Source organism: Aplysia californica, unplaced genomic scaffold, assembly GCF_000002075.1.
Source record: "Aplysia californica isolate F4 #8 unplaced genomic scaffold, AplCal3.0 scaffold00116, whole genome shotgun sequence".
NCBI lineage: Eukaryota > Metazoa > Mollusca > Gastropoda > Aplysiida > Aplysiidae > Aplysia > Aplysia californica.
This window is the reverse complement of record NW_004797386.1, coordinates 1,137,559-1,147,607: the sequence shown is the minus strand read 5'-3', so window position 1 is coordinate 1,147,607 and position 10,049 is coordinate 1,137,559. Positions and strand designations below refer to the sequence as shown.

Sequence of the window (10,049 nt, the reverse complement as noted above, 5' to 3'; positions counted from 1 at the left end):
TTTTTTTTTTTTTTTTTTTTGTTTCGGAGCTGCTTAGCCCATGTGGTTGGGAAGGATTCGACAAATGACGCCTAGCTCGCCACTTGTGACCGGAGCAAAGTGACGGTGCCCGAGTCATTGCACTGCATATAATTTATGGACAAAACCTTTTCTAGCTGTATTCGCTGTATACGCCGCGCCGAGTATCTTTCTATTTTATTTTTAAATTACTTTCAGTGTTAATAAATCTTCCATTGCTTTCTCATCGGTGTGTTTGTGTGAAGTGCGGTAAGAAGACACAAGCGAGGACATTCCATGTTTTGTCGCCCCGGGTGTTGGGACGAGTGTGTGCTGCCTGCTCTGTGTCTGGCATGGTCGGGGGGTCAGGGGTCGTCAATGCGTGACCCGTGGGCCAGCACTATGCTTCAGGGTTCCCGCGGCCTCTTTGAATTCAAGGAGTCCTTGAAAACTCCTTGAATTTGCTTTCAATTTCAAGGAAGGATCTTGAAGTTGAGGAACCTCCTTGAATTTCGCCAGATCAGACATGAACAAAATTTTTGTCGGAAAAACGAAACTACAATTCCTTTCGGACAAGTGTAGGCCTATCGGAAATAAGCTTTCGGCATGAATTTCTTGACCAAATCTCCTCCTTGAATTTTTACAATTTCTTCTTGAAACCTCCTTTACTTTTTAGTGGGGAGTTTATTGCTGGAACCTTGTATGCTTACTTGAGTGTCAGGTCTCGATATCCCCCTTGGAAAGGTTTACAACGCAGTAGCTGCCGTGTGAACAGAATGATGTGTTCTGCGGAGGCAGTTTCTGCGGCGTCAATTTGCTTTATATTTATTTATGAAAATGTTCTCAGATTTCTTCCTTAGTAAATAAATGCTTGGCATTAAGTTGTAGTAGCCTGTGGTAAGCTCCTGTGTCTGGCATTATTATTTATCATATTAATTTTTTTTTTCTTGTATTAATTTGAGTCAAGATTGGGCGACATCTTTGAAAAAAACTTAGACTACGTTATTAAACTTCTCCGAAATATTATAAATTGAGAAAGACTGCAGGAGTCAGCCGTGCCTGCACTACATGTTCTCCGAGTCTGTGCGCCTGCCACTGTCATCTTCAATGTGCACACAGGGAAAGCAGCTCCTGAGTCCTCTACTACTGGCCGCCGGCGACGTCTATAACGGTGAAGGTGCTGTTGCGTGCTTCGTCTATGACGGTGTAGCTGTGTAGCCAGCAGTTACGTGCTCTGTCTATGACGGTGTAGCAGCAGTTACGTGCTCTGTCTATGATGGTGTAGCCAGCATTTACGTGCTCTGTCTATGACGGTGTAGCAGCAGTTACGTGCTCTGTCTATGATGGTGTAGCCAGCATTTACGTGCTCTGTCTATGACGGTGTAGCAGCAGTTACGTGCTCTGTCTATGACGGTGTAGCTGTGTAGCCAGCAGTTACGTGCTCCGTCTATGACAATGTAGCCAGCAGTTACGTGCTCTGTCTATGACGGTGTAGCCAGAAGTTACGTGCTCTGTCTATGACAGTGTAGCAGCAGTTACATGCTTCGTCTATGACGGTTTAGCAACAGTTACGAGCTTCGCTGTCTCGCCCAGGAGACACAAGTTTGATTCCCGAACGGGTGGAATTTTGTATTGCGTGTCTCGTCTTTTTGCCGTGTATATTGACTCTATCCCTCTCAGCCAGCATGGATTGGCCCCGACAGGTAGGGCCAGAAGCCCCGTGCCCTAAGTAATCGTCTAAATTGTGTCGATCGGGGCGTAAACACAGCTACATTTATTTTTTTTAAATAATTTTTTTTTAACCTCTACTGCGAATCAGCGCCAGTTGAGTGGAGGAGTGAAAAGAGGGCAGCCTGGTCCTTTGTGCTGTGGATGGCTGTCCCAGAACATGCTGGATGCTGTGTGTGGCATGGTGTGAACTATGATGTATGCAATACTACATGATACAGAATATTGTTTGTAAAACATTCATTGAAATAAACATCAATAATTGAGCACTCATTTGTGCCTGTTGTTTTATTTTTAAATTTTGTCGTGTTTGATTATTTTGATTCGACCAACTTGTTTTACTCTTAAAAGCTAACATTTTTCACTGTTGGCTGACAGTCCAGTGTAGGTGGATGGCGGGTGCTCTGGTGTGGTTTGCTTCTTCTTTCCTATCAAACTTGAACATCTTATCATAATCTATGTCTTTGTCTCCCCTCCTTCTTTTTTGTGTTTGTTAATCTCTTGTAACACCTCTAATCTTCCGCACTTGTATGACCTTATTGTGTTGCAAGTGCCGTAAAACTCTTACTAAAACCAATGACAATAGACAATTCAGTCTGTAACTTGTAACCTTTTGTATTAGACAGAGGCAGCCGGCCCTGGTTGAAAATCCTGAAGGGGGTACCGTACTCTTGAACTTGGTTAGAAGGAGAGTTTAGGGTTTTTCAGTCACTTGTCACTGACGGTCGTGTGCTGTGTGTAAATAAATACCGAGGTCCTTCCTTCACCCTCTGGTGCCCACAACAAGAAATGTTGAAGTTTAAGTGAATGAACTTCTAAGTGGGTGGTTGGCGGGTGCTCTGATGTGGTTACAGGTTTGCTCCTTCTTTCCTATCAAACATCTGTCGTCTTTATCTCCCCTCCTTCTTTTCTCCTTCTTTCCTACCAAACATCTATCGTCCTTATCTCCCCTTCTTCTTTTTAATGTTTGTTACTCTCTTGTAACGCCTATATAATCTTCTGGCGCACATATGACCTTATGCAGTCAAATGAGGTAGTGCTTTGTGAGACGCTCACTGTTAAAAACAATCAGGAAACGACAAATACATGTAGTTTTGGGGACACCTGACTAGACATGATCATGAAGGTCTTGAACGTCTAGCTCTCATTGGCAAAACTGAAGGCAATCGAGGTAGAGTTAGGCCCAGAGCAACCTGGAACCTAAACAAATGGATAACGGGGAAAGATCAGGGAAAAACGTAGCTTTTTAAAGAGCCCCCGGAATGTGGCTGCCTGGTGGCAAGGAGCCCTCCTATACTATTCGAAGTAAGATAAACGGCCACATACTGGTGAGTCTCGGAGGGGTACGCAAAGAAGAAGGAGGAGGAGGAGCTCTGTCATTGTCAAATTGGCAAAATATGTTTGGTCGTAAATGAGATATCCACAGTCTTGATACAATGTGGTTGCTACAGATGGATATTTGCGTGTCACACACACACACACACACACATTCTACTTTTCTCGACGACGTAATTTTCTCTCTTTTTTTGGGGGGGGGGTGAAATGTCATTGTCTTTATTCCCCCATCAACGCACTCTAGAACATTTTCGGTCGCTTTTTAACAGAAGTGGGCTACACCGAAAAATGATGTTTTGAGAAAATCGAATGTAAAATTTTTGCCCCTTGTTCAGTTTCTTTAAAAGAAAAGGAGAGTTTTCGTCTTTTACCAAACAAATACATACCAATGAAACCAAACTTCTCCTATCGGTAGGGCAATCAGAATGTGACTCCCCTTGAGAGAAAGCTCTATGGCAGTGTCTCAGATTTGAAGCGAACTGCACAGTTTGTGCGCGACATCGGACTGACTGTCTTGTTGCTGTCATCGAGAACGAGGAAGAAGAAGAAGGTAGGGCAATGCCCACTTTTGGTGTAGGGCAAGATTTCTGGAAACACCAGAAATCTGGGTTAACCCGCTTGTCCTTAAAAGCGACCATTTCTTCAAGAGACCAGCCTCCCGCCCCGTCTGTAAGGGCCAACCCGGGGAGGAATACAACATCCCGTTTGGACTTCTCTGTTGACATTCGCCCCTTGGCGCTCATATATATATGGCCTTATATATGCAGTTGCAAGCGCCATAAAAAAACTTACTTTAAAAAAAAAAAAAAGACTGTACAGATTATTGTATTTGTAACTCATGGGTATCAGGAATACGACTGCAGAAAGTTAAACTTAAACGACTTCAAACTGTCCAAAACAATGCTGCACGTTTAGTTTATGACGGTAAAGAAAGAGAGATTCTGCTACACCTCTTTAACGGACATTGCATTGGCTTCCTGTTGAGAAAAGAATTGTGTAGGCCTCAGTTGGAGGTTTCAGTAAAGTCCTTGTTAGGCCTACACGTTGGCTACCCTATGTCACAAACGTTTGAATGATAATGCACCATCATATATATCGATCATTAATCTGTTGAGACTACATTCCAACTCGCAGTTTAAGGTCGTCAGCAGACAAATAGAAATTTCTTTTACATGTACCGTCTAGATCTATGAAATTTAAAACAGTGGGTGAAAGGGTATTTGAATATCAAGGCCCCAAGTTCTGGAATACTTTGCCAAGTACTTTAAGAGAGATCAAATTTTTTGATTAATTCAAATGTCATCTGAGGTCATTTTTTAAAACATTAATAAGATGAATATTTGGAATGATTTTCTTTTAGTCAGAACGTTTTATGTTACTGTTGTATTGTAGGCCTATTGTAAAGCACTGAGAGCCTGCAGGCCTACTTTAATCGGGGTTGAGCGCTATATAAATGTCATTTAATTTACTATTATTATTATTATAGAAGCAACCCGCAAACAACCTACAGTTGAAACCCAATGATAAACTTGAACAAAACGCCCAAAGAATCGACACAGAAACATGCCTACCACATGTTCATTTAGAGTTGTCAGTTCAATAAATCTGTTCTTAAAATGCACAAATATATGTCAAGGCTGAATTTTAATGAAATTTTGTGTTTCACGTAAATTTTGGGGGAAATATAAGAGAAAAACCACCACCACAACAACAACAACAACAACACGACAAAATAAGAAATCCTTAATACATTAGAAGGCTATTATATATCTCGAACGCATAGGTTGAAGTTCTTCACATTAAATAAATGTAACGTACCGACGTCCCTTGGGTCGAATTTTATTTTTTCCAAGTTTTATTGAAATTGGACCTATGAAGATCGAATTATTATCCTGCAAATGCTAACAGATCAAAAAAAAAAAATACCCGGTAGTTCCTCTTTTGCGTACCACAAGTAATGAATCCGGTTTTCCCTTTGTCTTCTATTTCCATTCTTTTTGTCGGAGTCATCTCCGGTGTAGTTCAGCATCGCGGAGTTTAGGAGGTCGCTGGATTCACCGAACCAGTAAAGAAGAGTGACGCCCCCTTCTCTTTCTTCAACATCTTTGATCTTTCTTGTTTTGCTTTTCAACTTCAGCTGACTGATTATGGACTCGTTTGCAAAGTGCCAAATTTAATGCTTGGATTGTAAACCAAGGTATCATTGATCATACGCTATTCAGCTATTGATTAAGCATTGATAGTAGCCAACAGTAACTGTCATTTAGTGAATCTGTGATGGGACTGAAAAAGAAAGAAGTCCTGTGAGTGTGAGAATAGAGAGCCGGTTGATATATTTAAAAGGCCACCTCTATTCTCACCCGGAGTGAGAATAGTGCAGGCGAGTCTTGTGGCTATTCTCACCCGGTGCGCGTTCACCAAATTTTGCGTTCACCCTAAACCACAGAATTCTACACTGTGATAACAGAAAAATTGTAGAATTCTGTGCCGTGAACATGAACAAACGTTCCATTACAACTGTAGCCTACTAAAAGCGTACAATTTTGTCTGTGGGCAGTGGAGAGAGAGAGAGAAAGAGAGAGAGGAGTAGCGCGAGAATTTCCGGGCAAAACAAAATGGCGACCCGCGTAGTTCGGCTCGATTCTAAAAGTTAAATAGCCGTAGCATCTTTGTAGACAACCAAATTAATTTACTTTTGTGTTTTAACACTTTGCCATCATATTTTGGGGAAAATCCAAAGAAACTGGGTGGTAAACATCGCCAATTGGCGAGATGAGGCGGCAAAGTGTTAACATCATTTTAAAACTTTATTTTGGTCAATTTGATCGTCCACACCGATAGACAGTATTCAGAAAGAGACAGAGAGAGAGAGAGAAGAGGGGAGGAGTTGATCTTGCGAGAACTTCTGGGCGGGTGAGAATAGCCACTTTCTATTTAAAAACATTAAAAATAATAGTCTACGGCCTACAGTAATTAGGCCTATTTTTAGATCTGGGCCTACATCTAGATTCTAGATCTCTATGATATAATAAAATACAGGTTCGTTATTAGATCTAAATCATTTGGTAAATTTTTACTGATGCGTCTGCACGCGAAAACACTGTTTTTGGTGACATGGTAGCATGTTTTTTGGTGCTGAAAACGAATAAATGGCTATAAATATTGCAGCAAATCGGTGATTTACGAGAAAAATGTTATATAATATTGCACAAAAAAAAAAATGGACAACCCAGGGGGGGGGGGGGGGGTGGGGGGGGGGCAAGCCTGCTGTGCCCTCCCAACTAAATTGGCAACCGACTTGACCCTAATGCCGGTAACTTCTAATTCGGGAGGACTTCCGTAACGAGCGACCACTATGAGACAAAGTAAAATTGAGGGCTAGGGGTAGAGGTGGATCTAGGGGTAGGGGTAGGGATAGGGTTTGGGTTAGGGTTAGGCCTCTTTTTTATTGTGTTTGTTAGGGTGGTCGCTGGTTACGGAAGTCCTTCCTTTAATTCAGTTATTAGTAGACTAACACTAAGTTAGTCAACTATTACTAATAGCCGATTGTTGACTCACTTTGTTGCCAATGTCTGTGAGATCCATCCAATGTACACCGTAAAGCTAAAAATTATGCATTTTCATGACGTAAGACAACAATGGGAAAAGAATGAAGAAACAAGACCAGTCAAAACTAGGATTGGAAAATCAACTTGATTTGAGCTCCCCTTTTCTATCATACCTCTAGCCAGTATCAGCGCGCTTGTATGGATGGAACTTGTGTAATGTGACCTGCATAAAATGTTTTTGCTCCAAACCATAGAGCATAGAGTTGAAGATTTTCAACGATTTATGTTGAATATATTTTGTTGGGGAACTTTTCTTTCTTTTTACATCATCATGTATGTATCATGGAAGTTCTGGATGGGCTTCCATTATGAGTAACCGTAACCACCCCAACAAACAATAAAGTAGAGATATAGACCCTATCCCTGAACCTAGCCTTAACCCTAACCCTATCCCTCTTTCTATTTCATAGTGGTCACTAGTTACGGAATTCCTCCCAGAGTTCCTGACATTGTTGATGCTTATATTATCATGACCCGTCCACAGTGATGGCATCTCAATGAAGTAACTGGCGTGAACTTCACATCGACATTGAGATCCGACATAGAGATCTACTTTTGAAAATTTTTTATTGTGTAATCATGGAGTCGGAGGATGAGGATGTAGTATTTGAGGTGAGCAGACGTCTACACTGTGTGTTTACAAAGTGTTTAGTTATATTATAACAGTAATCTCGTCCAAAAATCCTGATTTCTGAAAGTAAAGATGTTGTTCAGAGAGATGGAGCCTGATTTGTAAAAATAAAGATGCTCTTCGTTTAGAGTGTGAATCGCTTACTTTCTTTGGATAAAGTGACTAAAATCCTGTATATTTGTGAAGTGTGCTCGCTGACAAAATGAGTTACTTTTCACGATCAAGAATAGAGATATCGGCTGAAAATTGACACTGGGGTCAGATTTACAGATTTTCAATTGATTCCATTTTGTTCAAGGTTATTGTGTCTTTACTATTTCATGCTTACAAATTGTACAAACTTCATCTACGAAGTTGATGTATCAATTTCCATATAAGGCTGAAAGCCGAGAAGTAACTCATTTTGTCAGCACACCTCACTTTTGTTATGAAACTTTCAGAATTCAGCGTTGCATCAAGCTTTGAAAGAATGCGGTGGGCCTGAAATTGAGACTGAACCTCGGTTTAAAGCTTCACTTGGTGCCCAGCTAGAAGATTCACAAGTCAACGACATCAACACGACCTTGAAGTCACCACTGAGTGCCCGGAAGTATCTGTTTGGAGACGACAAACGACATTCGTTTCATCTCCCACAGTGGGCTGTTCTTCTTCTGGTTTCTTCAGCTACTGTGGAAAATTTGGTATGATGTGTTCCAACTTGTTAGAAATTAGCTTTCATTTAACCTTATATCCGTACGCACTGGGGTCATTTTGTACCCCCGGGGTTGTATTTCACATTCTAGAATACTTCTAGTACAAAGATCTCTTTGAAACTTTCAGTATTTCTAAAAAATTCATTTTGAGCGACTGCTACGCAAAGAGTTATTTTCCTTTTTGGAAAGTGGTGGCTCAGAGTTTCCCATATCGTATGGATACAATAGTAAAACATGACGTACGGAAAGGGTTAAGAAAGTTTCTTTTTCTTAGAATGTGTTTTATGAAAGAAATTTGTTTCTGTTGGTGTCGTTGTTATTGTTACTATTTATAGATTTCCTGTACACATGTCATTTTTTCCTGGAATTATCTCTGGTCAGATTGTTTTTGTTGTTGTGTTTTTTTTGTGTTTAAAAAAAAAAATATCGGAACATTTCACTACTTCCAAATTGCTTGTTATTATTTTGTGTTTGGCCAAAAGAAAGATGTCAATTCGGTGATAGATAGCTTATTATGGCTTATATTTATCAAATTAATAATTGAGTTTTGCATTGTTACGTTGCTCAGTGATTTCTGTCCTTAAGTTGCATTATTTGTGGAGAATACAACAAAGCAGCTGTGTGCTGAAAAAGCTTTTTTTTTTAGTCTTAAAAAAATTCAGAGCCCCTAGGATTAAATTATGATCTTTTGGTGAGAAAAGTCTCATTTTTTGGCCCAAAAATCTGGAACACCTTGCCTCAGGATCTAACAGAAACAACAAATTTTGATAGGTTTAAGCGATTGCTCAAGACTCATTTGTTTAATTGTTAGTTATAGTGTTAGTAAGTTCTGATTTTTTAATATACACTCTATATATATGTCCTTTCGTGTAGTATAGTTAAATGTATGGTTGTGAAAGTTCTTCTTTATGTGGTTGAAGAACTGGTATTTCTTGTTTCTGTGAAGTATTTTTTCTTGTGAGAATGATTATGTGATTGGTGTTAAGTGCTCAGAGCTTATACTAGTATGTGATAGACCGTTATATAAATGCAATCTATTATTATTATATTACTATTTAAGGCATATTTATAGTTACTGCTATTTTTGATACCTTTTTTCCTCGCTCGTTTTCCTTGTAGTATCAAACTCAAGTTCAGCACACTCTGAAGAGAGTTCTGTCTTCGAAGCTTCTCTCAGAGGATGACAGGGCATTTCTGTCGAATTTCATTGAGGGAGAGGCAAAGACAGAACAGAGTTCTCACTGGAAGTGGTCCTCCGATTTGTTGAGGTGGGTGATTGTACTCTGTATCTGCTTGGGGTTTTGAACAGATTTTGTTGGGGTTTTTCCCCTTGATAAAATTCTGATCAAGGGGGATACACAAAAAAGCTATATTTAGATCAAATACGCTGAAATGTAGTTGTAGCATACACCAAAATGTTCAGAATAGAATGAACTTTTATAAAATCTGCATTTTATTTGGAAATTTATACATCTTTTTATGTTACGCAATCATAACACGCCTATAATTTTTTTTTCGCACAAAAGTTGGGGAAACATAAAATCGTGACTTCCCATCGGAATTTTGCATTTTATCGCATCCTTGAATGCAATCACGCAGTGTGTGGCTCTGAGCAGATAAAGAGTTAAAAAGCTACGTCTGTCTACTGTATGTTTGTGAGTGCTTGGGGGGGGATTGTTACTGTCGGATTTTCTTTTATCACTATCTTTCTGTTGTTGTTTTTTTCTGTTGAACTGCTCTCTGTTTTCCAAACACTTAAGTTTTAGTTTTTAGTTTTAGTAAGAGTTTTACGGCACTTGCAACACAATAAGGTCATATAAGTGCCGAAGATTAGAAGTGTTACAAGAGAGTAACAAACACAAAAAAGAAGGAGGGGAGATAGAGACGATAGATTTTTTATAGGAAAGAAGGAGCAAACCACACCAGAGCACCCGCCCGCCAACCCAAACACTTAATAAATTTGTAATGTTGATATCAGATAGAAAAGGACGCTCAGGACAGGCTTTGCTGGAGTAATGCTGTTGATGGCCTGTGCTCCACTGGGAGTTAAAAAGGAGA

General features: G+C 39.9%; 1 protein-coding gene across 1 annotated transcript in view; it reads left to right on the top strand.

Annotated features, from left to right (window-relative positions):
- The first annotated feature begins 5,068 nt into the window (after nucleotides 1-5,068).
- Nucleotides 5,069-10,049, top strand: part of LOC101862026 (vezatin) — a 24,783-nt gene continuing 19,802 nt past the window's right edge. The window contains exons 1-4 of the mRNA XM_005095878.3: nucleotides 5,069-5,257; nucleotides 7,153-7,280; nucleotides 7,740-7,979; nucleotides 9,111-9,259. Coding sequence (XP_005095935.1) covers nucleotides 7,248-7,280; nucleotides 7,740-7,979; nucleotides 9,111-9,259 — 422 coding nt within the window. The 5' untranslated portion in view covers nucleotides 5,069-5,257; nucleotides 7,153-7,247. The remainder of the gene's footprint in view (nucleotides 5,258-7,152; nucleotides 7,281-7,739; nucleotides 7,980-9,110; nucleotides 9,260-10,049) is intronic.